Source organism: Osmerus mordax, chromosome 6, assembly GCF_038355195.1.
Source record: "Osmerus mordax isolate fOsmMor3 chromosome 6, fOsmMor3.pri, whole genome shotgun sequence".
Lineage (NCBI taxonomy): Eukaryota > Metazoa > Chordata > Actinopteri > Osmeriformes > Osmeridae > Osmerus > Osmerus mordax.
The window spans coordinates 4,346,466-4,372,783 of NC_090055.1; the positions used below are offsets into that span (position 1 = coordinate 4,346,466).

The 26,318-nt window shown below is 42.9% G+C and overlaps 1 protein-coding gene across 1 annotated transcript; it reads left to right on the forward strand.

The window, feature by feature from the left end:
• The first annotated feature begins 1,784 nt into the window (after positions 1 to 1,784).
• Positions 1,785 to 24,780, forward strand: cspg5a (chondroitin sulfate proteoglycan 5a). Its single transcript, XM_067238501.1, has 6 exons — positions 1,785 to 1,984; positions 8,757 to 9,723; positions 14,952 to 15,140; positions 18,748 to 18,904; positions 20,941 to 20,997; positions 24,051 to 24,780. The coding sequence occupies exons 1-6, from the start codon at positions 1,891 to 1,893 to the stop codon at positions 24,216 to 24,218; spliced, it is 1,632 nt and encodes a 543-aa protein (XP_067094602.1). The 5' UTR covers positions 1,785 to 1,890; the 3' UTR covers positions 24,219 to 24,780.
• The last annotated feature ends 1,538 nt before the right edge of the window (positions 24,781 to 26,318 follow it).

Genomic DNA, 26,318 nt, shown 5'->3' on the forward strand with positions numbered 1-26,318 from the left:
ATAGCTGTAAGAAGCATTAACCCAAAAATGTGATGCTACGAGACAGAATTAGGGTATGGTAATGTGTGTCTGTGGGTGTGTTGGGGCCAGACATTAGTCCGAGGCAGTGGATCGCTCTTGCAACTCAACCTGACTCACATAGCCAAAGGGCAGATGAGTGAGTCTGAGATCTGGGGGGCAGGGGGGGGGGGGGGGGGGTTGTATAATACAAATTGCATGTAGCTCTTTTCACCTTGGCACCTGCACTCTTAATAATCCACCTTGTGAGTGTGTGTATGTGTGTGAGAGAGAAAAAGAGAGAGAAAAAGAGAGAGAAAAAGAGAGAGAGAAATATAGACTTTGTCAGGGTCCTTAAGAGTCTAGGGTAAAGAGAAGTGGCCCAATCAACGATCCTTTGTCTGCTGGAACTGTCTGCTACCCCCCAGAGGAGAGGAGGGGGTTGCACCTTTCTGCAACCTCTCTCTCTCTCTCTCTCTCTCTCTCTCTCTCTCTCTCTCTCTCTCTCTCTCTCTCTCTCTCTCTCTCTCTCTCTCTCTCTCTCTCTCTCACTCAGTCTCCTCTCAAACTTTTTTTTTTCATACAAGCACACATGACAAAAACTTGAACATTAGACTGTAAAGGATGTACATATGGGGTCATTTTAAGTGATTAATCAATGCTGAATGGGTGAATCCTACGAATGTCCATCCAAAAACATGAAAACAGCCTAAAAACTAGTAGGTAATTTATGCCGGACTCAAGCAGTATTGGTGTTTTAGTTTAAAATAAGGGCTTATAATAATTTAATTCTTACACATTACGAATCACTACTTGACCTATTTTGCATTTGTTTACACACACACACATACACACACGCACACACACACCACAACCTGTAGCCGGCAACAGGCGTATACGTTACTGGGGCCTCCTCTCGCTCGCAATGGGTCTATTGCAGATGAATGAATGCGACCCCCATAGTCGGCCATCGTGCATTCATCAGCATCCCGAGGAGTCTCTCTCACGCCCCCGCCCCACTCCCTCTTTCCTTTTGTTGGTTCCATCACAGCATGACCAAAATCACTTTTTTTTTTTTTACTACAGCATTTAACATTAGACACTGTTGAGTTGTACGGTTATCTGGACACCGTTCCTCAGTTTGCCATGACAAGACCTCAGCTTACAGCATTTAATAGGCCTAACTGTGTTACAACTTTTCGCAGACTCTGAAGGCATCCATCTTATCATTGGAAAATTGTCGCCATTTAACGCCTCCGCACGCGCGCGCGCACACACACACACCGTTTGAAAAGACAGCCTTGTGGCAGTTTTGTGTCATGTAATATTTGTTTTAATTATTATTACATTAATCACCCAGACACAGTGGGCAATTGCAAGATTCAACCGTCTAAATTGACTAATTATTGAAAAGGAAAAAGCTTTGAGAAGAGGAGAGAGGAGGGGGCGGTGTGAGGGGGTAGGCATGCATCCTCTTCTCTTCTCAGATGAGAACGGTACTGATCGCATCACATTCTAGGAGCGTTCTCAATCGCTCTACATGCTAGTGACCTTCCTCTCAAAAAAAAAAAAAAAAAAACGACGTCTGCTCGCGTTCGATCCAGCTGCTATACCGAACGTCCATCTTTAAACGTGCGAGGTGTTTCTCTGATTGTTACTCGGTGGCAATGAAACCGTAAACGACTGAACTGTGGTTAATTGAAGACGGGTTAGAAGTAGGCTAAACTAGCAGACGACTGAAGACGAAGCGACTATGGAGAAGCGCAGGGAGACTGGAGTCTAAACGTGGATAAGGGATCAAGCGATTCTTTATATTTGGATTATTTCCCACTTTGAAGACTTAATTTGCTGAGGGATCTTCATCTGATTTTAGCTGTATTATTACACACAAACATGCACGGAAAGGAGACTAGGTTTTGCACGGGATGCTCGAGGCTACTGATGCTGTCATGCGTCTTGGTTCTACATTTCATTCCGCTAGTAGATGGTAAGAAATCTGCCTACAATTCGTTCTTTTTAATAAAAAAAGATCTGCTTTTGTTAATACTCTAGCCTAACATGACTTAAAACAGATAATGTAAGACTATTGAAACACTCCACAACAAAAGGGCTCGTTCGCGGTGCTTTTATGTAGGTTACAGACGACTTTAGCTGTTGTCAGAATAGTGTCAGAAAGCACTTTTTATTAATATATCTTTCCGCAACGCACAATGCAATATTTTTGCCATGTTGGTGTTCAGTTTTAGGTTCTTGGATTATCTACTTTTTAGCGTCGGTTTGACGCCAAGAAATAAGGCTCCAAATTAAGTGTCCAAATTTGATTTGGGGGAGCTGTGTGGCATAATTTTGCTCTCAACATTGACCCACTCTCATTTCGGTGTTACTGGGTAATTGTGGCGAGCCGATGCAGTAAAGTCGCTCCCTTGAGGCTACTTCTGTCACTATGGCAATGATGGAGACGGTCGACACAAAGACAGGATTACGGTCGGGGTCCCTGTTAAATAATTCATGAACCAATCTGAACGGACATTCTGATACACAACAACTAGGCTTTATGCAATACGAAAAGCCTCAATCTCACACCGAAGATTCGTTGTTTCAGCAATGTCTACAACAAAAATCACAGTTGCATCCACATTGTTCTACATCTAAACAGTTAGGCCATATTATTAGTATGAAAATAGTTAGAATAAACATTCCATTATGGCGTTAATATAGCCTATCTCATATGCACAAGCACGAATTGGTGGCCAGATCATTACCCTTATACATTTGATCATCACACCAGCTTAGATACTGGATGGACGACGTCCAAGGTAGGACATGGAGTAGGCCTATCCTGGTGTCTTAGGGATGCGCGACAGGCTACACGATACCAGTCCATGAGTGACAGTTAAACAGTATGTCCTTCAACCACTGGAGATTTTGCGCCACTGTCGACGAGCAGTCTATTTAGTGCGCTGCTGTCGAACCGGTAAAAAGAGGGCCCTTTCTTTCTCATGCTACAACAGGAAAACGCACGAAAGCCTTCGTTATACACCATACGCGTAATTGGCTTCAAAATGTCCAAATGCAACATTTTCAAATGCTGAATTTGATCTTGTTGAATATTGAACGAGGTTGACCATTTTAAGCGCTAGTGTATCAGAGATTCTTCTTCTGAGGTGTTAAATCAAATTCAACCAGACCCCTCCCTCGCCCCCTCGAGTTCTTCGCATCACTGACAGACTGTGGCATGGGCACCCTACTCTACATCTGTGAATACATGCAGTGAACACAGAGGGAGCTCTAACAAAATAACAAAATACATTTAAAAATAATGCATTAGGGATTACATTTTGAAATATCTCTTTGTCGCCATTTTCGATATTCATTCCCTTGGTACATGTAGACTGTAAAACCAGGAGATTGACTCTCCCTTCCCCCATCTTGGTTTATAGGGGGGAGGGGCAGAGTGGGTGATGGAGAAGGTAATGGTGGTCAAGGCTCATCCACATACATCTCTAGGATTTATGTGTTGTCCCCCCAGCGAGCAGTCTGCCTCTGTCTCTTTCTCTCTCCCTCTCTCCTCTCTGGCCTGCTGACACACATCTGCTGCTGACAGATTATCTTTGATGTGCAGTGTGTTAATCTTCAAGCCAAATCCCCTAGCCTTTTTATAGCAGTTTTGGAAAAAAACACTTTTAGAATTTTGCATAATAACAGAGATGTTGTCCGTCTTATGTTTATAAAGACATATGGGATAGCTAAAAGTGGTAAAGACTAAAAATCAATATGGGAATATTGACTAATATTTAAACACTACATAGGAGGCTGTCACCATTAAGAGATAAAGGGGCGGCTGTGGCTCAAGGGGTAGAGAGGGTTGTCTGTTAATCGCAAGGTTGGAGGTTCGATCCCCGACTCCTCCTAGGTCATTTGCCAAAGTATCTTTGAGCAAGACTCTAAACCCCAAGTTGCTCCCGATGGGCAGGCCGGCGCCTTGCATGAAAATACCATATTTGCATATGTTTCTCTTGACCTGGCCAGTTCTTTGGAAGTCTGTGTGTGTGTCTGTAAACCTTTTAGCACAACCTTGGTGGGCGTGTGTTCGTACATCTGCGGAATGTGCTGCAGTGCTTGCTTAATGAAATAGGAACACATTTTAAATTTCTTATACAAAGAAATGTAAAAGCAGGATGTGTAAAATGTGTGTATTTTTGCACTAATGTGCCTTTTTGTGTTCTGCATGTGTGTGTCTATTTTGTGTTTTCCAGCATCTGCACCTGCGCTCGTGCCTGTGCCTGTGCCTACTCCTGTTGTGTCATTGAGTTCATATTTATCTCCAAGCACCCACACTGATATCGGCACATGTCTTGTCTTCTCCTCTAGAGCAAACAGTGCTCTGCATGCATATTACATTTACATTTAGTCATTTAGCAGACGCTCTTATCCAGAGCGACTTACAGTAAGTACGGGGACATTCCACCTGAGGCAAGTAGGGTGAGCGGTGAGGGAATCGGGCTAGTAATTCGAAGGTTGCCAGTTCGATTTCCGGTCATGCCAACTGATGTTGTGTCCTTGGGCAAGGCACTTCACCCTACTTGCCTCAGGGGAATGTCCCTGTACTTACTGTAAGTCGCTCTGGATAAGAGCGTCTGCTAAATGACTAAATGTAAATGTGAAGTGCCTTGCCCAAGGACACAACGTCATTATGCACGGTCGGGAATCGAACTGGCAACCTTCAGATTACTAGCCCGACTCCCTCACCGCTCAGCCACCCGACTCCCTCCCATATTACATCACTGAGACTGCATTTCTATGTTTCCTTTGTTGAATCATGTCATATTAGCATCACACCCCCCCCTGTTAGAGAGATCCACCACAGTATAGCCTTCTAAAGAAAGAAAGAGAAAGAAAGACGTATCACATAAAAAGATTACAGATGGCTGCATTAATTTGGCCTGTGTGATCTACTCCGTCATTTGGGATGCCTTTGAGAAGCTTGGAGTTAATCGAATCAACCCCCACCCTTCTTTTCCCCCACCTGGGGTTTTTAAACAGTCTAATTACTTAAAACAATCTGGACTAAGGGGGGAGGTAAATAGGTTGTGTGTGTATGCATAGACACTGCCACATCATGGTGCAATTACCACACACACACATAGACCAACCTCATTCCCGTACAAGTAAGCACACAAACATTCACACGAACACATGCAAACACACAAATACACCCAAACACATACTGAAAGCAAACATACCTAAAATCTACAAACTGTTTAACCTAAAATAGAGCACAAAAAACACACACCGGTCTTCACGACTAAGAAGCGAATACATTCTTGGTCGCACTGTATTATACACTGTGTACTGTACTATATTGCGTTGCTGTGCTAGTGCATGTATTGTGTTTGTGGTGGCTTGTGATGCAGATCTTTTTTGAACGTTGCTCAACGCACTGCACAGTGAGGGTGAGTCTGTTCCCATGGCAACACATCCCTCCTCCAGCCTGCCACCTGTTGAGTGCAGAAATGAAAGGATTTGTGTGATCGAAGGATGAGGGAGAGCGGGAGAGAGAAAAAGAGTAGGAGAGAGAGTGACTGAGAGAACGAGAGAGAGAGAGGTGGAAATCAATGCAGAGCTATTCAATTAAAGCTGAATGCAGACTTATGCATTTCTACTTACATAGATATTGATGAGTGGTATTGAGCGAAGATAAAAAATTGCTCATGTAATATTCATGGTGGCCTTGCGTATGTTTGTATTGGGGGTGACTTGGGACTTGATTGGTATCTCAATCTAAATAAACGCAAATGAGTATTGTTCAAATGTAAAAATCCCCCCTCCACCTCATTTGAGGTAGCGGTACTAATGAAGGATGTAGTGACGCAACCTTACTTGCAGTTGAAACCAGTTGGGTTGCGTTTTGTCTCAATATCGACCCATTTCAACTCCGGACTTGCGACCTTTATTTCCAGTCTGGGTCAGCAGACTACGTCTGGGGGGGGACGCGAACGGCGGCAAACCTGTCGAACCAATCTTCATCCTCTTTACTGTCTGTCACATCCAGTCAAAATCTCCAGTCTCATTTGGACGCCTCTAACCGCATCCTATAGTAATCAGGGAACAAAAGCGAGGGCCCGGCGGCTAGCCAATGCTAGCTAGCCAATTGTTGTCCCTGGCAACACTGAACACTTCTTATTACCGCCACCCACACTTGCCACCACGGGGGCTGCTAGCTACCCCAATTAACTAAACATCCCCCCCCCCTCTCTCCCAACACAAAAAAAACACAGACACAAAACCCCCACCACCTCGTCCTTGGAGTTAAGGGGCTCTCTTACGTAACACCGTCTGACCTACTGAGATAGGGACAGAGGACAAAGAGTTGACAGTCCTGGTGATGATGGCAGTGGGTTAGGGCCCCAAAAAGTCCAGGGCTTAGATCACATCAAAACACAGATACCACCAGACTTGACCTGGTCACGGTATGGCAATGCCTACAGATTCCCACTGTAGCCAGGCTAGAAGACCAGATCAATTAACAGAAATATTTTCTTTTCTTAAAGTGACTTAAAAAAATGATGGCTCAAAGCAAAATGTCCATTCCTTCTAGTTCCATATTAAAGAAAACACATTTTGGCAGTCCCTTTTTTACTCTTTGCAGATGTCTTTATGCCTATAACTGAGAGGATTACTTCAATTACCCTTATTGAATCAAAAGCCTCTATTTGTGCATCTGGTCAGATGATAGGACACTGTGATAATGAGCTGTGTGCTCGTGAGAGAAAAATCTGCTGGTTCACTTTTTTAGACGTTTCTCTATTAAACAGGTCAGTTGTAAACACGCACCTCAATCAGCAGCCCATCAACTTCCTGTTAATCAAATTAGGCTAACAAGGTTTATGGTGAAAAGGAGACATTGTTAATTGAAACTCACTTCAGAAAAGCAGTGAAGCACTCTGGCGAACAGATATACTACTGCCTCCAAGATCTAGCTGTCCTCAAGAACAGCATTTGCATTCCCCCAAGTGTGTGTTTGTGTGTACCTGTGTTTCCATAAGAGTGAAAGATTCCTTTGAAAATTGTGTTCTCCCGAAGAGTTTCCTTTTCCTGCTCTTTTTCCTTTTATTTTGGAAGGAAACTGAAAGCAATTCCCTGAGGTAAATGTTTGACCTTCTAAGGCTTTCTTCACTCTAGTTATTTTGTAAGCGTTTAGCTACAGACATGCAATTCTTTCAGCGTGATTGTTAGACAACATTTGATACTGTGTTTAAAGTGTCTCATTAGTGTAGGAGCTGTCTGTCTGATGAGGAAGCTACCCAGGGGAGCTCAACCACAGGCACCCAAGCCTGTTTGCCAGAGAATCTGTCACTTAATGAGGGAATGATTGATTGTGGAATGCTTGATTGCTAAATCTGGGATGTGTGAGCGTGTTTGTTTTTGTAGGTGTGCGTGTGCATTTTCATGTCTCTTGTCTTTCTATGTTAAAGAGCTGTTGGGATTGTCTGTGTGCATGTGAGTGATGGGATGGGTATCATCGTGTGTGTGTTTGTGTGTGTATACCATTCACAGCACAGTAAAGTTGTCTGTAAGCTTGTTAGAGTGTAGTTTTGGAAGAAGTTGGCTGGCTCAGCTTGATACTCCCTGCTCTATGGATTAGCCTCAAATTCACCCTGCTCTTAAAAAGACCCAGTTTTGGTGACTTTGCCTGCTTCAACCTGTCAATCTCCCCTCTATTCATGTGACGTCACCTAAACTACCTATGGCAAGATATTTATTAAAATGATACATATTGCTAATGATAAGAATATGAAACAAACAGTGTTGCACATATCATTTGGGTTTATATTGTGAGAGTGTGAATGTTTTTCTTAGAATTCCAGACATCACCTCATCAATGACATAATTATTCAGCTAAGACGTAAGCAAGATTGTAATGGTATTTAGTATTGACACAATGATGGTTTTAGTTTCTCATAATGTAAAAACATCTCAAATCTCAGTGTTTCGATTACATAGAAGACATTGTTATAGCATTGAGATATCAGTCTTGGGAATTACAATGACAGTGAGATGTTCCTACTTTTAATCAGAAATGTACTTAAGTAAATTTTCTGACCTTTAATTTCTCTAAAATAAGTTCCACCTTATCAGGCTCTGGTTAAGACGGTCCCCATCTATCATCCAGATCGCTACCTCTCCCCATTGAGAACCCCCCTGGACCTAAATCCCAACCCCCTAATCCTTAATCCCAGATCCTTGCCATTCAAGTACATTAGTAAATTATTACACTTAATCCAAGTAGACTCAGGGAGACTGCCAAAGCAGCTTTTTAAAGGAATCACAAGCACACACTTTGATGAAGTAATTGACCGTAGGATAGATCAATGTCTAGTCCCGTTTTAGTTTAATTTGTTTGTGTAGTTTAGCATTAGGGTGATGACCGCACCAGAGCATGTTTGAAAACTCCCTGAAAATAGTCACTGCCTGTTAGATCATTTACTGGCACTGTTGACTTTGAGTTCCACATGTGTTGGTGCCATATACCACAGAAAGTGGGATTGAACTTGATTGGTTCACTGTTGGTAGTTTATTTAAGCACAAAATATTAGTTTGACAACTGTTTTGCTATTAGGACCCATCAGTGACATGCTGTGCCTTCATGTGAGTAGTACAGGTTTCTGTTTAGGTGTCAATTTGGATCTGATGACCGAAGACTGTATGTGGTTTTGACATGAGCAGGTCCATCATACATGTTTCCTATGTGTTTGCAGGGAATGCTGTGGGGGTAAATGCCACAGAGTTTGACACCACATCAAATATGACATCCCTGATAATGGAGGAGGTGGCCAAAATCAACAATGTTGTAGAGGCAGCAGGCACCAGCGGCCCGGCTAGTCCCGTTTTCCCTGTGACCCAGAGGGCAGGCCGTACCCCTCGGGCCGGGGAGCAGGAGCAGGGTAGTGGCATGCTGGGAGAAGGGGTGGAGCCAACTGTGGAGGAAGGTGTGGCAGCCCCACCACAAATAAGCCCAGATTCGGCTGAGACAGAGCTCCTGTTGCCCGGCAACACTCGTGGCCAGGAGAATGAGGGAGAAGAGGAGGAGGAAGAAGAAGAACATGTCCCGCAAGCTGAGGTTCCCTGGCTCAATGCCAAGGACCTGGACCGCGTCCTTGAACTGGACCGCTTCACCACCACTTCTGCCCCACACTCGTCTGCCGGCAACCCCGCACACCCAGACGTCCTGACCGTGGACTTCTTCGACCATGCCTCCCGAGGCCGCGCCCTGGACCTTCCCTCTCCATCTCCATCTCCGCTAGCCCATGAGCTGCAGGGTGGGGATTCCACCTCATGGGCTATGCCTGACAACTATGACTACCTCACACCCTACGAAGACGGCGTCTCGCCCACAGCTGATGAATACTCCTACAGCACTACTACTGACACCTACGATGGCGACGAAGATCTGAGGCTCTCTGCCGGCACTCCATCCCGCTCCAAGCCAAGGGACCCCAGCTCTGGCTCCTTAACTCCAGATGAGGCTCTTCTGAGCGGGGGTGCCTCTGCCCCTGGTCGCCCTGCAGTCCAGTCAGTGGACGGCTCGGACGGAGTAGGTGGCTGCCGCGTGGGCTATGTGAAGCAGAACGGTACCTGCCGCTCACCGTGCGACACCTTGGCTCCGAGCTATTGCTTCAACGGGGGTCAGTGTTACTTGCTGGAAGGCATGGGAGTCTTCTGCAGGTAGGTGTTGTCACACACACAGACACACACACACACACACACACACCTCAAAAACCTTACTTATGACACATACATTCATGATGTTTTTCTTCTGCCACCTTCTGAAAAATGCAAAATACACCCTTTAATATTTTATGTAAGACTAGCAACAGGAGCAACGGTTTCAGATCTCAGTTTTTCAAATTTACGGCATGTTAAGATCAAGTGACCACATGTGGAGCAATTTATTCCCATGTGGAATAGAATCCCATGTGTTCCTGGAATATTTACAAGGCAACTTCATGAGGAAACTTCCTATGTTTTGCCAGGTCATTGTGAGCAATTCGTTCTGGAGCAGTAAGAGTTATGAGTCATGCAATGACATGAACCACATATGCACGCACACACACACACACAGTTTTTGACCAACAAACATAACCATACTTAAAATATATATATTTGTATACACCATGTGAGTAGTGTGCTTCTGCCTACACTTGAAGGCTATACTGTCCAGTTTTATGGGTGCACAGACCTCATCACTAATAGTTAATCAAGGTACAGATGACTAAAGTTCCGAATGGTAGTAATGCATGTAGGTAGAGACTGAAGATCAGGTGCATTTATATACTTTTTTGTTCAATTGAATTCAATACATTTAGACAGTCCAGATTCAATCCACAACCACACTTTGCTCACATGGTTTCTCAAATTGCATGTATGTAGTGGACACATCTTGACAAAGGTTACCATGACAAGGAATGAAAAGGGACAGTTTTAACATGGGTAAAAGCTATGACATCCAATGGGGGAAGAGATGTTACAGGCAGCAACACTTATGCTTTTAGAGACCCCTTTTACAGTTTGAATCCATTTTTAATTAGCAGTTGAAACATAATGAAGCCTAATAAATAAATGATACGCACAAATTGATCCTTATCTCATCAATTTAACAATGGTATAAAAACCTATTGAGAAATCAAGCTTGTTATGCAGATATATGCCAAAATGTTTCTTTTCTCCAATACATAAAAATTACCAGTCAAGAGGGAGATGACCCACATTACCGAACATCTGCATGGATTATGTATATACGGCAGTTAGTCTCTGGTTGGTCATTGCTCTTCTGACTGGCACAGATGAAGATGATGGGAAGTGAGCTGGCGCAGACATATCCTACAGAAAAGGTTGCCATGCCAACGTAATTATCTGTGGGGCAGGAACACTCACACACAGATGGGTGCGCTCACTCTGTGGTGGAAAGAACACTACCTGGTACATTCAGGTACAACGGTGAAACTAAGACCAAATGATTGAAGATCACAATGTGTTTTTATAGATGCTTGCAAACAAAGACATACACTCAACGATTTTCTGACATTTCTCTGAGGCTCAGCAGATGCCCTTTTTATAGGTCAGACAGTGTAACAAAGGCTCGAGGAAGCTCGTTTGAGGATGAGATATATGACTCTGAGATAAAGGAGAGACTTCTGCAAAATGGACATATCTAAACCAGTCATAACCAGTCTTTAGTACTCAAGTCCTGTTTCTACACTCTATTTTGAACCTTCAAGCCCCATCTTTGCCCAGCAACACCCAATACAGCAGCATTTTCTGGTAAATTGTGATTTTTTAAATCACAACTCAAACACATATTGAAAATTATACATTGAAAATCAATATTCAGCCAACCAGCCCACACACACACACACACACACACACACACACACACACACACACACACACACACACACACACACACACACACACACACACACACACAAACTGTTCCCTGTCTTGCTTTTGTTATAAGCTCCATCTCCATGACTGTTACTTTATGGCATAGCCATATCTCATTCCCACTACATATGGTGCAGAATGTCATACACAAGGTCCTAATCATGACTTTATAGTGTTACCTCTCCTCATCCTTCTAGCCTCCAATCATCATTAGTCTGTGTGGGCAGTAAAGAGTGGTGATCTGTGGTGGTGATCAACATGCCAGAGTGTTGGGGAAGCTGAGAGCAATACCACTGTACCCATATGAATTTATACGTCATTGAGCTGTAGATACATGGAAAGGCAGTTTCCTTAGTGTGAGTCAATCGTATTCAGAGTGTATGTACAGTCCAAGTCCAGTTTGACTTCTGGGCACAGAGGCAATATGGGTCAATGGGGCTCTGGGACAGCTGGATTCCAATTTGTGTGTGTGTGTGTGTGTTTTGTGGCAGACAGAGGCTCCAGCCCAATTCAATTACAGCAGGGTGAATGTGAAGGGCTTTGCCCTCAGTTTAAAACACTCTCCTAAAAGTGCTGCTTGTCCTGCAGAACAAGATGGACTTGTTGTGATTGAAACGAATACTGACAGTGTATACTGTATATATATGTGTTTATGTTATTTAGTTTATCAGGGTTTTAGTGTAGTGTAACAATATTAAAAAGAACCAATCTGAAACGAGATTTATATGAAAATAGGAAGGGGCTGTGTTCTGGACATTCTGGCTGCTAAACATTATGGCATGATCTCCAAGACATCTTTGTATCTGTGTCAGGAATGCTGTCTCTAAGTGGTTAATGTAAATAATTCTATCTTTCTACATTGACCTGCAATATCTCTTATTTCAGTGATGAATCTGACCTGAAAACACTAACATCCTTAATCATTCCCATTACAGCTGGAGGATTTAGGACAACAGTCTGAAATAAAATATATAGAGGAGTTTAACAGAGACAAGAGGAGGGTGGAGTGGAGGAAAAGAGAAGGAAAAAACACGGAAAGAAATGGTGAAACTGAGAGAGTGTGAGAATGAGTCAGAACTTACCCAGCCTGCCAGTATGGAAACAGAGCCAGGTCACATTTACTGTGTTTCTGTGTGTGTTGCAGCTTGATATAATTAGAGAGAGGTATGAACACCCAGCAGCAGCCTTGTGTAGCCATGGACATGTTATAGAAAAGGAAAGAATAAACAGACAACAACACACACAACCACCTCACAGAATCCCCCACTCCCACTTCTGACCCCTTTCATCAATTCTCACCACCCCCTCCCTAAACCTCACCCTTACCCTGACACCCCCTTCCCCCCTTTGCCCCATCACCCACGTCCTTGTTACCCTATTCACATAAATATCCTCCAACACTCCATCAACCCATTAACCCTGCCCATTTACCCTTGCCCCTAAATCCACTTACCCTCGCTATTACACAAGGGTCAAACCTCTTAATACTACTCCACCACCCTAACCCTCCTCATCAGTCCTGCAGAGCGCTATAGGGGGTCCTTCCAGTAGGGGGCAGCTCCTTCTGTGCTCCCTCTGACTCTGCCAACTTTAAGTGGAATATCTTTAGGATTCTCACAGATTTGGTGTCTCCAAAAACTTTGCAGGCTTAATCAGGTAAATATTGAGGGTATTGGTGATGGAGCTTAGGTTCCCTGGTAATTCTGCCATTTGATAAGTTAAAGATTTTACTGGAGGTTTGTGGTGAACCTCAGTGACTTAACCAATGATAATGTTTTGAAAATAGGCCCTGTGGGGATGGGCTTTTTAGTGGAGCTGGGGAGAGAGAGAAATAGAAAGAAAGAGAGGGAAGAGAGAGAAGGAGCGGTCAAATGTAAGTGAAATGGGAAGACATTTTACATACCAGAGAGAGAGGGAGACAGAAACACTGACAGAGACACGTCTTGAGACAGTTGGTGTAATAAAATCGCCAAAGACGGAGCATGAACACCAATGTCGAGAGATTTGTGTGTGCGCGTGTGTGTGTGTGTGTGTGTACATGTGATGGAATGTCATGTCAGCACTGCATCTGCATCTGCTTTTTGTGCTGCTCAGCTGGGTCACCATGGCAACCAGACATCCTTATCCTCTACCCTTGTGTGTCTCTCCCTCCCTTTATCCCTCCCTGGCTCCCTCTGCCTTCCATAAAACTCCTCTTTGTACTGACACACATAGGGATCACTTTTCAAGGAGAGCACATTGAAGTCCCTTTGTAAATGTCTTATCCACTCTTTTCCTTTTACCCCTTTGCCATCATCAGTAGTCTGGGCACACCTTCTCCTAATGGAGTATGGTCCTTGGTCCTGTCCCAGAGCCCCTTGTCGGGCATGCTCAGCCTGGGCACGAAATAGACAGGATACAGGAAGCAGGGTGAAAGACCAAGAGTCTGTCACACCCATTGCTGACTCGCATTGAAAATGTAAACGTGAAAGGTCCACACCTCCATTTATTATAGCACATTTACATTCATCTGTATTCATCTGTGTGTGTTTCTGGGTCTCACTCTTGTCTGCATGCGTATGTGACATTTCTGCTTTTTCAAACAATTTGCTAAATACTATTGATATTATTTGGATCTTGTGAAGAAATTATGTATGACAGCACATTCCCACCCTGTTGTTAAATTAATGTTAAACAGTAAGATCGATTTTGTTAATAGGGCCCCAGTCTTGTTAAGCGGTGAAATAGATTTAAGGATTTAGATGCCAGAGTCAGCAGACAAAGCCATCTGCCTCTCTCAATTTTGTCTCCAGGCGGACATTGCACGCTGCCAAACTGGAGCAAAGAGAGTCTGGAACTCAGATGGCGACAAAAATGTGTGTTTGCACATGTGTGTGTTTGATTGCGTGAGTTTGTATGTGGGTGTATGTGACTGTGAGTTTATTGATGGAAAACAGCCCTTGGCTCTTTGTCTTCTTCTTGTTTTATTTTCAGACAGGGTGATGGCATTATCCTCCATATGAAGCCATGCTTAAAGCCTGACAACTATACGATGCAGGTCTTGAATGCTGGTTCCAACGGAGAGTTGACGTTTCCACTCTGCATAACCTACAAAGCTCAGCAGACGTTCACGTCTGAAGTCTAGTTTGGAAACCCTTTCAAAAACCCCACTCCGTATTTTCAGTTTTCAGACCCATATTTCATAGATTTAGGATATGCAGAAAAAAACATTCCTGAGATTTTCGAGCAAATTAATTTAGATTTAAGGTATCATTCAAATCATCTGACTGGGCAAAGTCTTTAAATGAGTACATTGAGGTGTTTTAGTGTCTTTATGACACAATCACTCACAAACAAGTGCACACATATACTATATATAAATCTTCAACTACTACACACACATCTCCATTAACTGTATTTTTCTTTGAGGATGTACTGTCTGTCAATACCTTTTGTCAGCGATCGCACAACTAACAAAATGTCCTCTCCTTTCACCTTGTTCATGTCTCCAACCTCACATCTGTCCCCAGGTGTAACGTGCAGGACTACATCTGGCACAAGGGGGCACGCTGCGAGTCTGTGGTCACGGAGTTCCAGGTGATGTGTCTGGCCATCGGGGCATCAGCCCTCATGGTTCTGTTGCTCTTCATGATCATTGTCTGCTTTGCCAAGAAGCTCCATGTGCTTAAGACCGAGAACAACAAGCTGCGCAAACGCAGGTGAGTGAGCAGAGGGGAGTGGATAAGATAGGCCAGCCTGTCTTAGGGAAGATCAGGAAAGGGGTAAAACATGTAAGGTATATGTGAGGTTTCAGAGGAGGAAATATAATGCACCAGGTCAATTTAATCTGGAAAGAAAAGCAATACATGAATAAGAAAGTACACACACAGAACAGAGGGGGAAACTAGGTTCGATTATATACTGTTGGTGAAGCACTTTCCATTTTATGTTATTTAACAATTACCACAATTTCACATGTGTAATGTTCTTAGTTGTGTTTTCTGGATATTATATTGTTATGTTTGAGGAGTCAGATTGGGTTAAGAGCAAACCAATTGCTTCTATAAAACTGTTTAAATAATCTCTGAAATCACACTAGAGTTACAGCATTTGTGTAACCAAGATGTGTGAGTGGTTTGATGAGAACCTATATAAACATTAAAATAAAAACTTTGATTTAGTTTGGCTTAAAATATGTAGGATGAACAGATATGGCACTATGTAGCATAAGAAACAACAACAACAAACATTTAATTTTCAATTAAACATTGAATAAAGATATTAATCGTAAATGTAATCGACTATGTAAAGTACACAGTAATACACCACACTGTGATGTCAGACAATGGCTGTGTGTCTGCTGAGTTGGTGTCCAGAATCTTTTTGATGGTTTAACTGTCATAATCTCACAAAGCACTTAAAGCAAATACTAACTCTCAACGGATACCTGGGTGACCTTGCCTTTCAATACCGTTCAGGCTGCAGATTCATTTGAATAAATAATTTTATATGGAAACAGCAGCCACTGCTACCAACCATGATTCTATATGAAACCTTAGTCGATGGGGGGAATCAGGTGTATAGATAGAAAATGAAAACTGAGGATCGTAATGGAATTAAAGAGATTGAGAAAGCAAAAAGGGTCAAGCTGAAGAATCCAAGATAGTTCAAGTTGAGGTAGCAAGTGGACTGACAACCAGGGAGAGAAAGAGAGATACAGGATAGAGAGAATGAGAGTGAAATGGGGAACTGGATTGGATTGAGGAAGGGGGGATGGGTGGCAAAGAGACGAGGCGAGCATCAGGACAGACTGGGGGAGGAAATTAAATGAGCTGGGGAGACAATGAAGGAATGCAGAAAAGAAGGAGGAGGTAGTCTAAAAGAGAAAGGGAGCTGACAGTGTGCAAGCGGATGGAAAACAAGACAACAAGATAGATGAGAGAGGAAACAGAAAAAAATGAAAATGCAAAGAGAACCAGGGATGGATTGAGTATATATTGAAAAGGAAGGAGAGGTGGAGAAAATGAATGGTGTGTGGTATACAGAGATGCTGCTGCTGTGGCTTTGCCCCTGCATAGCGCTTTGCCTAGCAACAGTGCAGCCATGTATGAGTGCAGTGGGTGAGCGTGTGAATGCTAATGCAGACTGCATCCATAATCCGTTAACTACAACTAACCATTATTCTCAGTCGGGGATGATAGTGTCAGACTTGCTTTGGTAAAGATTATAAGGAAGATGGTGAAGAAAAATGGCGCTCTCGGTTGATGTTGCGCTAATGCGCTTGCTGCAAAAGGGTGATGTCATTGCTGCTTCAGCTCCAGCTGAAAGTAGGGCAGAGCGATCTGGAGCGGGGGTGAGGGGAGAGTAGTAGGGATGCAGGGAGGGGAGAAAAGAGGGGATAGAGAGAAACAAGGCCGGGCGGGAGGGAGGGAGGAGGGAGGGAGGGGGGGGCGGGGTTGACCTACATACAGCTGTGCGACCTGAGGTGTATGCATGTACAGCATAGAAGAGGAAAGACTACACACCCTATCAAGTGATTGTCCAAAAAATTTAAGAGGAGGAGGAAGGGCATACAGCGGAGGAGTAAGAGACGGCAGGATGAAACAAAGGGGTAGAAGAGGGAAGGGGAGGCAAGACAGAAAGGGGACCAAGTGTGCAAGCGACGGGAGATCAAAAAAGGGGGAGGAGGAGGGAGACGGCAGGAATAGGAAAGAGCTTTTGCAGAGAGAAAAACTCAGCGTGACACACTGAATAGAGCGTTAGTGTGTGTGTGTTTTCATGTGAGTGTGCTTATGAGGGACCGTGTTTGTGTGTGTGTGTGTGTGTGTTTATGTGTGTGTATAAGTGAATGTGTTGCATGTCACATGTAGTATGTGTTGGGCACTGCTAACCAGACTCATGAATACATGAGTCTCCCACTCCTCCTTCGGTTGTGGGTGATTGTAGTGGAAAGCACAATGTGTTTGCCACAGTCAAGATGGTGTCTGCATCCTTGACAATGACAGAAATTCAGAATTAGGGAGAGAGAAATACAAGGGTTTAGGGATAGGGTTAGGGTGAGAAATACAAGGGTTTAGGGGTAGGGGTAGGGGTAGGGTTAGGGTAGGGAGAGGGAGAGGGAGATACAGAGGGATGAAGGGATGTCCATAAATCTTAAGAAGGGACAGGGTGAGAGTTCTGCCAGAGGTCCAGACTGTTACTGAGTCACGCCTCTGTGCCGTGACTTAGAAACCATACTTCTTAATCCTCACGCCCTCTCTCTATATATATCTTTTTTTTAAATCTCTTTCACTCTTTTATATCTAAGTATATACAGTATGTAACAGGAACACATTTCACATTGGAAAACACATTCAAATGTACAGATGTCAGCACACTACATTATACACTGGACAGACACACACAATCATTTTGTAACTGAATAATTCCACACCCATGCACAGGGCTTCAGTAGCCAAGCACTTTGGTGCTGAGCTAATGGGCAGCTGCTCTATTCCTATCATCTCCCCTAATCATTATTGCATCTTTGATTGGCCTGTCACACTGCTTATGAAATTTTAATCCTGGAGCTGTATCAGGATCAAAGAGAATGGGCACCACTGACGAGTTTAAGAGATTCAGAGGTTCTTTAACTATGGATAGGATGGAATGAGAAAACTGTATGTGTGTGGGGAGAGTGGGGGTTAGAAAGATGGAGGAAGATGAAGGGTTTGAGAAAAGGGAAATGGTACACGGTATATAATAAAAGGTTTTGATAGGTTGGGTGAGATTTGGGGGGGCTTTGTCCTTCAGAGGTGTCTGTTGTTGCACTAATTGACTAAGTTGTAAATGTGGGGAAAAAGTTAAGTCACTACTATTACTAAAAGATGGATATGAGATGCATTTTGTTGTTGCTTTTATCCGTGGCTATACTCAGTATTTCTGTTTGTCCAAATGTCTGTTGGTCTGTACTGTAATTGCTCTAATGTTCCTCTTGCTTTTTTCCCCTTCTACTTTCATCCTCCCTTCTCCTACAAACGTGCCGTTGTCCTGTTTCTTGTTGTGACCTATCTCATATGTTCTGTATCTCCTCTGTTCCTCTTCTGTCAATCATCCTCGACATGTCACTTTCCCTTGTTCTTTATCCTTTTGTCCTTTCCATTTCTCCCATCTGCTTGTCATTCTACTTTTTTTCTCCAAAACCTGCTCTCAACCCCATGTCACCTTTCTCTTACCCAACTTCACTTTTCTCTCTCCTTTCTTCTTTACTCTGCCTCGGCCACCCCTATTCTTCATCCTTCACCCCTCCACCTCTCTCTTTCTTTTGTCCTCTCCTTCCATTCCCAGCAGTAAGTACCGGCCTCCATCGGAGCAGCACAATGATAATTTCTCCTTGTCTACCATCGCTGAGGGCTCCCACCCAAATGTAAGGAAACTGTGCGACACCCCTCCTAACGTCCCTCATGCCCGTGCTTTGGCTTACTATGATAACATTATCTGTCAGGTAACGTGGTTCTAGTCTCTCTCTCACCCCTTCTCTACCCCTTCCCCTCCGCATGGGCATGAGTGTCTCTTCCCATTGGGGGTCAAAAAAGGAGGGTTGCAGACAAGGGTGAATTGGTGTTCGCTCTCATTTTGGAGCAGGTGTGAACCCTGAAAAAAGCAGGAGGACGGACAGACAAACTGAAATATAGACATACTGAGCAATAAAATACGCACCTTTACACACATCACACACACCATTACTGAGGCATCGCTGGCTGTTACCAAGGCTGCAAGCTGCCTGTAAAGTATCCAGATTTTGTGGGTTATTGAGTTCTGTTGTTTATTAACTATTGATTCCATTTGAAGGTGTCATTGGTACATAAACGCACACACACACTCATAACATCTTCAATAAAAGACTAAAAACAAGACATTGGAGCAACCAGAAGCCCCTCCCTGTAACCCACCTCCCCCATCTCCTTCTTCCCTGATCTGATCTCCCTCCGACTACCTGTGCATCGGTATGTCATTGCATGCCTGCTCTATAGCTTACATGCGCCCCCACTGCTTTGCTTTGATATATATATAAATGTATGTCCGTTTCACTCGTTTATCCTGAATTTGAATAGATAGGTTTGTGGGACAGAAAGAGAAGGGATTCTTTAACTAAGGGAATGAAACGGTAAAGCCAATGTAGCCATAAGAAAATGGGTGGGGCTACACAATCAGGATAAACATCTGAGATGTAGTGCCTGGTTGCTGCCTGTAGGTGGCTATGGAGCTCCAGTGAAAGCAAAGACCACTCCTATGGAAGCATGAGGCTGGAGCTGGTGCCAGCACTAACACGTCCTGATACAGGTTTTTACTAATTCTGTGTGAATTAGCTACGTATTATGTGGTTCCACCCTCTAGCAACTCTGTCGGTAGCTTTTGTAATTTCTCCTAATCCAATTTCACTTTTATCTGACTGACCTGGATTGTATTGTGTTGGCTCAGGTCATACGTTTTCACATTAGGCTTCTTACCAGCATATCTGTAGCAAATAGTATGGATGTGAAACCAAGACAGAATGGCCTTGTTTAACTCAGGTGTGTGAAAAAAGGAATTATACAGCCAGTGGTTTACTTACAGTATGGTTTTATGTTTTTTTCTTATATCATAAGGACAACTCATATCCTCAAGCTACTTAATTTACCTCAGATTTATCCTAAATACTGAAATAATGAAGGTACACAGCAACAATCTATATGCATAAGCCTCAATGCATTGCCACAGTAACTATTAAATACCATTAAAATCATTCCGAAAGCCTCCAAGAATATATCCACCACCACCACAAGTTAAATACTGTTCCAATTTTTATTCCTGGCCATACAGCCAGCAGTGTCCACAGTCCAAAATAAATGACTAATATTAACATTTGTGCATGCCTAACCAACACTGCAAATGTAGAAGTCATCTGTAAATACATTTAAAAATAACATTATAGTGAACAACCAAGAACTAGGTATACCAACGACGGCAAACTAACACCACTGTATCCCTGTTCCGGCCTATTCTATAAAAAATAACCAGACCAGCCATGGTCACAGAATGTCCTGGTTACTTAAAGGAAGTCCACCACATCCATATATGGGTAGAGCCATGGTGAGCTGGGAGTATTATCTCACACCTCAGGAAGCTCTCTTGCTACTGGGTGCTACTATCAGTCTTCTCTGTCTTCTCTCTTTTACACTCTATGTTTCTCTCTCTCTCTCTCTCTCTCTCTCTCTCTCTCTCTCTCTCTCGGATTCCAGATGGTTTCACTGGTCTGTTTCTATCTCTTTCTGTATCTCTCACATTCTGTCTATTCTGTCCACCTCTCTCTCTCTCTTCTCTCTCTCTCTCTCTCTCTCTCTCTCTCTCTCTCTCTCTCTCTCTCTCTCTCTCTCTCTCTCTCTCTCTCTCTCTCTCTCTCTCTCTCCTCCATCTCTCTCCCCCTCTCTCTGCCTCCACTCTGTGGATTTTATGTATATTTGAGGCGTATAACCCTCTGCACCTGCCCCCTCCCCTCAGAAAACCATGAGCAGATACACCTGGGAATGTAAGACCAAAGAGGAGCCCGACTGTGAGGTAAGAAAACTCACCCTCAAATGGCCCTGCCCCCTGCCCCTGCACTCCCCCAAATGGCTCTCTCATTGTACTGTGAACCTGTCAGTCACCCTCTCTGAACTCAATAGACCAATCCACACCTCCCTCCCATTCCCCAACATGGCAACATGGTCAGTAAACTAAATAGGTTTATCTTGGATGAAATCAATAAAAAGTGATCGAGATGCATAGCTTGGTAGGAAAGGATGATCCAAGAAACTGTAAGTACCGCAATAGATTATTTTTCATATAATGTTTTGTAAATGGTTAGGTATTTTAAACGGTCTAGTGGAAATCCTTTTATGATAAGATCAGTAAAAAAATAAGTTAATTAAATATGCTAATTAAATACATGTTTGAGTAGTAGTAGTTCAATAATCATCATTAGTGGCATTCAGGAGCTGGCCATTTGTGACCTTTGCATGTGCCAGAAAGAGGATACTGACAATATCCCAGTGGAGCTCCTAACCAAAGAAAAACCTCTGCAGTAGAGGAAAGTCTGAAAACAGGTAATTATTTTCAGACTGTCTCTCTCTCTGCAGGCAGGCAGACACCTACATCCAAGCAGGGAAATACACACACCCATAAACATTCAAGCACACACATCCACATACATGCATGTGGATTACCTAAAACATTTGACCATGTAACATACAAAAACGCTCCCGCCCCCCCCCCCCCCCCCCCCCCACACACACACATAAATACACGCACACAAACACAGATGTTTAGAGTAATAGAGAAATAACCCTCTGTGAATACTGAATTTAAATGACCATCCTACTGAGCACAATGGATTGCATCTGAATGCCCTCAATCTCCTGTCAACATTAATACTTTTCCTAAAATCAAAATAGGTTGCGTTTTTTCCACTCTATTTAAACTCCAATGTAAGTCAATTCCAGGAATCAAATCAAATAAATATAAATTGTGGAGCTGTACATTATTTCAATTTGTTTTCAATCAACACCCTAAATAGCGGATCAGCTCCAGGAATTCACTGAATGAAAATTGTAACCATAGCCTAACACCAATACACTGTATTTACCTATCAAATGGGTTATACCAGCATGTCTTACTAATTCTGACATGTTTCAGTATTGCTGTTATGTCCTGTCTATGTCAACATGTGAAATGAGAAGCAGGAATGTGCCTGTGTCCCTTTCAATGTCCATTCCTGGCCAGTGCGCCGTGCTGTGCTGTGCTGAGCCATACTGTGTTGTGCCTTGCCAGTGTAGAGCAATGAGGCCCTCTTGCTGTGACACCTTGTTTGACTCAGTAATGTCCCGTCCTGGCCTCTTCGTGTCCTTCCTTCACTAGACGGTAAATACATGTTCAGTTCTGTGCCCACACACACCTTGACATCTGGTAGTTTTTAATTTTAATTTGCACTGGCATGGCCACAAACCAAAGACAGGCAGAAATAAGCACACAAATACATATTATGCACGATATACTGTGGGGTGGCTTGTTTTTTTGGACTGTATCAGTCTTTTAAGCATTATCGGGAACACTCCTAACCTGGAAGGATACAAAGAATTGTCCATGTGTCATCTTCATCTCAACACCCCCTATATCTCTGTTAACCTCCAAACACACTCCACAAGTCCCCACAAGTGTCCCTCTCACCCCGTACCCCCATACACTGAAAAGCAACAACAAACAAAAACACACATTTTCCAGTTTCACGCTGACGGAAGAAAAGAAGGCCCCTACCCAGTAACCATGGAAGTGACATATCCCCACGTCCTGCCTGAAGTTACTATCTAGGCCAACAGCCAAATGGGTAAATGCTCTCACCATCCCCTTTAAAGTGCCATTGAAATAACAAACATTACAGTTTGTGTTTGTAATGGCACAACCCTCAGAGTCTGTAGGAAGTGAATGAACGTGTATTTGTGTGTGTGTGTATGTTTTTATTAGTGTAACAGTTTGTGTGTTCTGTATTCTTTTGCTGTTTTTCTGTTATTTTTTTTGTGTCTGTGTGTATGGAGGGGGGAATGTTCCAGTCAGTTTGTAGTGAGTAGTGCAGACAGACACATCCATCACTGCTCAACAGTTGGTTCAATGATGCCATGCAACATCAATAATAACCTGATGATAACCAGCCAAGAAAAAATACAACAAAATGGCCATTCAATGCCTCCTTCTGACATTAACGAAAACCCAAGGAACTGAAATGAATCAGAGTTGTCTCTTAATGCATTGTTTTTTAATCCTCTAGCAGTTAGGGTATGTATGATGGTGGTTCCACAGACAATATGTTGGTATGTGATAACGCGAGAGTGGATTGAAAACATGTTTCATTGTTTTCATTCACAATAGGATGGGTTGAAGGGGGGGGGGGGGACTGTATGAGTGATATAAATTGGGATGGGGGGGTTTACAATAATGCATGTGCCAGAGGGCTTTTATGCATGTGCTTCCCAGAATGCCTGGATGGGTACTTGTTTTGTTGGGTGGGCTGTGAAGGGGATGGGGGTGGGGTGCTCTTCAGTCACCCAGATGACCAGTCAGTCAAACAAATGTGCAAATTCTGCATACTGATTATGCCCATAACAATTGTGTAGCCAAAGCAACTGCCCACTTTTGGTTACAGTGTACATTGAGCATATTGAAAGGGATAGCTGATACATATTTTTCTACAAATGGACAGTCTATCTATCATCTATACCTATGGTGCATCTACGATAGTAAATACATTACATATGGAAGATAAATAAGCATTTATTATTGTGACAAAAGTCGCAAGCAATTACATTACAAACATCTAAGATGTATACACACATGGTTCTTTGAAGTGTGGCACGGGTGATGATTGGATGGTTAATTTAGTGCAGTGAATGTTTTAGAAGGTTCCACAGTGGACATTTTGGGACTGTGCAGGGTTCAGACAGATCAGTCTTCAATAAGAAGACATTGATGAGCATGAGTTGAGGACAGAAGTAAATGGGGGGGATGGTCTTCTAGGGGATGGTGGCACTCTGGGGGGGTCTAACTGTAACTTTTCTACCCCCCAACCCTCCCCCTCCTAGGATGATCCCAATGCCCAGAACAAGCTGGAGGACCCTGTGAAGGCCCCGCCTAAGGAGGACGAGTCCCTGAACATCCACAACTCCCTGACCCCCAAACATGAGAACCACAAGGTCCTGGGCGAGGAGAACTCCTCGGAGGTTAACTCGCTGCAGAATAACATGATGTAAAAACAGGAAGCGTAGTCGAGGAGAGGTAGAGCTCGGTTCCGCTCTTCATCCCGTCCACCATGCCAACTGGTCCAACAAACCAACCTACCACAAAACTACCGTCTTCAAACGGCAACACTGCCACAGATTGGCCCCGGCCACAGCAAAAAAGAACACAATCCCCAGCTTAAAGCTCCTATCCCCTTCCTGCCACCGCCTAGCGATTCCCTAATGTCCACTCACGCCCCTGCCTCGCAGCCCCACCCCTTTGTTGCTGTCACTCTATTCCCCTCTTACTCCCTCACCCGCACACACACATACTCACGCTGACATGTAATCTCACTCACACACACACACACACACACACACACATATACACATGGACACACACTCACACACATATTCACATACACTCCCCTGCCTGCATTGGTGTATTTTGTAAAAAGAAAAAATCATAAGGAATACAAAAAGAAGTTAAACATCATTGTAAAAAAGATAAAAGCTACTGAGAGGTTTCAATGTTTGTCAGACTAATTAAGTGAGTATGTATAAATATATGAAAAAAATTGCTTGGATTGATATAAAAGAAACAACACAATGTGTCTTTGTTTTCATTGATGTGATTTCTAATCCTTTGATGTACTTGTTTTATTTTGTACTTTTTTGGGAAAACAGACTTCAAACTGAAAAATTCAGACAGTTGTTGAAATAAACCTTTTTAACATGACCTCTGTTCCTGTGTTTTCCTAAACTATCTTCTTCCCTTATAAAGTCTCTTTCCTTTTGCATAGCCTATTACTGCTTGAAATGCTCCTTCTTGTCTTTACACATAAATAAACAAATGCACAAACACCATAGTACTATAACATACATACACTATGTGCCTATACATATAGTGTATAATAATGTATATACACACATTCATTCCATCTGTGAAGTTCCCACGCATACTCACTCTCACACTTTCACATGTCATCTGTCATACAAACTGTGTTGCAAAGGAGGCCTAATCGGTCATAACCTTTTGTTGAGCTGCAAAGTGTGAACACTGAAAGAGGTCACTGCTCATTCTGGCCTCCTATTGGATGGAGTATGGTCTGGTCCATTTACCCCCTTACAGGGAGAGTCAAGCATTTAAACCCCCATCATGACATTTTTTTTTATTTAGAGCTTTGTCAAATGGAATTAACAAGTCACAACAGCTCAGGTATCACTTACCTGTTTTTCTGTCTCATTTTTTCCCACTTACACACACACATAGCCACACTTCTACTGTTTTTAACTCAGTACATATTAGCTTTGAAATTGAACAATGACTTTGAGGTAAAAGTGTTCACTATAAGCTTAAATTTCAGGTTGAATTCATAAAGCATGAACTATGTCAGAATTACAACCCTTTTTATACAAAGCGTCTTGATTTTAAGAGATCAAAAGAAAAAGTAATTCAAAAGTTTAATTGTTATGTAACAATGTTACATAATAGTAATAGTGTTAAACTCTTGAATTACCCTTTGAACTCTTAAAATCAAGATACTATGGCTAAAATATTATGTAACATGTTAACCATGTCATCATCTTTACTGCTTGTCTGAATTGTCTGCTCCTGAACAACATCAGCATTACCCAACAGCCAATACTGCATTAGCTGTCACTCTTTAAAGATAATATTGCTGTGCATTTGACAAGAATTAAAGTGGACAAGCTGTCAATACAGTGGACAAAACTATGCACTTCAATATGTTGGGTCAGTATCCAATATTTATTGATTAAATGAAGTCGTCTGACCTTACAAAATATTCTCTACGCCTTACTCTCACTTTATCTACATCCAAACACTTTTTTTTATTTCGATTGTCTCTGTCACTCTCTCTTTTTCTCTCTCTCTCTTCCTGTGTCTGTCCTTGCCGCCTCTGTTTAGCTACCGGTGTTGTCATTGAAACAGCCTCAGAGGGAGAAGGTGCTGTTGCCATGGACACCATCTCTGATATTACTGTCCAAGCAATGGATGGAAGGAGCAAACTCAATGACCTCACTGTTCTTTCTCCCTTACTGCACTTAAACACACCCACACACACATACACAAAAACACACAGAAAGAGTCTCTGAAGGGTTTACAGTGTA

Bases quoted from the DNA above. Each gene is read 5' to 3' on its own strand.
- cspg5a (XM_067238501.1), top strand. From the start codon at position 1,891: ATGCACGGAAAGGAGACTAGGTTTTGCACGGGATGCTCGAGGCTACTG. The intron at 15,141-18,747 runs GTGAGTGAGCAG...TTCCATTCCCAG, and splicing joins AACAAGCTGCGCAAACGCAG to CAGTAAGTACCGGCCTCCAT. The intron at 20,998-24,050 runs GTAAGAAAACTC...TCCCCCTCCTAG, and splicing joins AAGAGGAGCCCGACTGTGAG to GATGATCCCAATGCCCAGAA.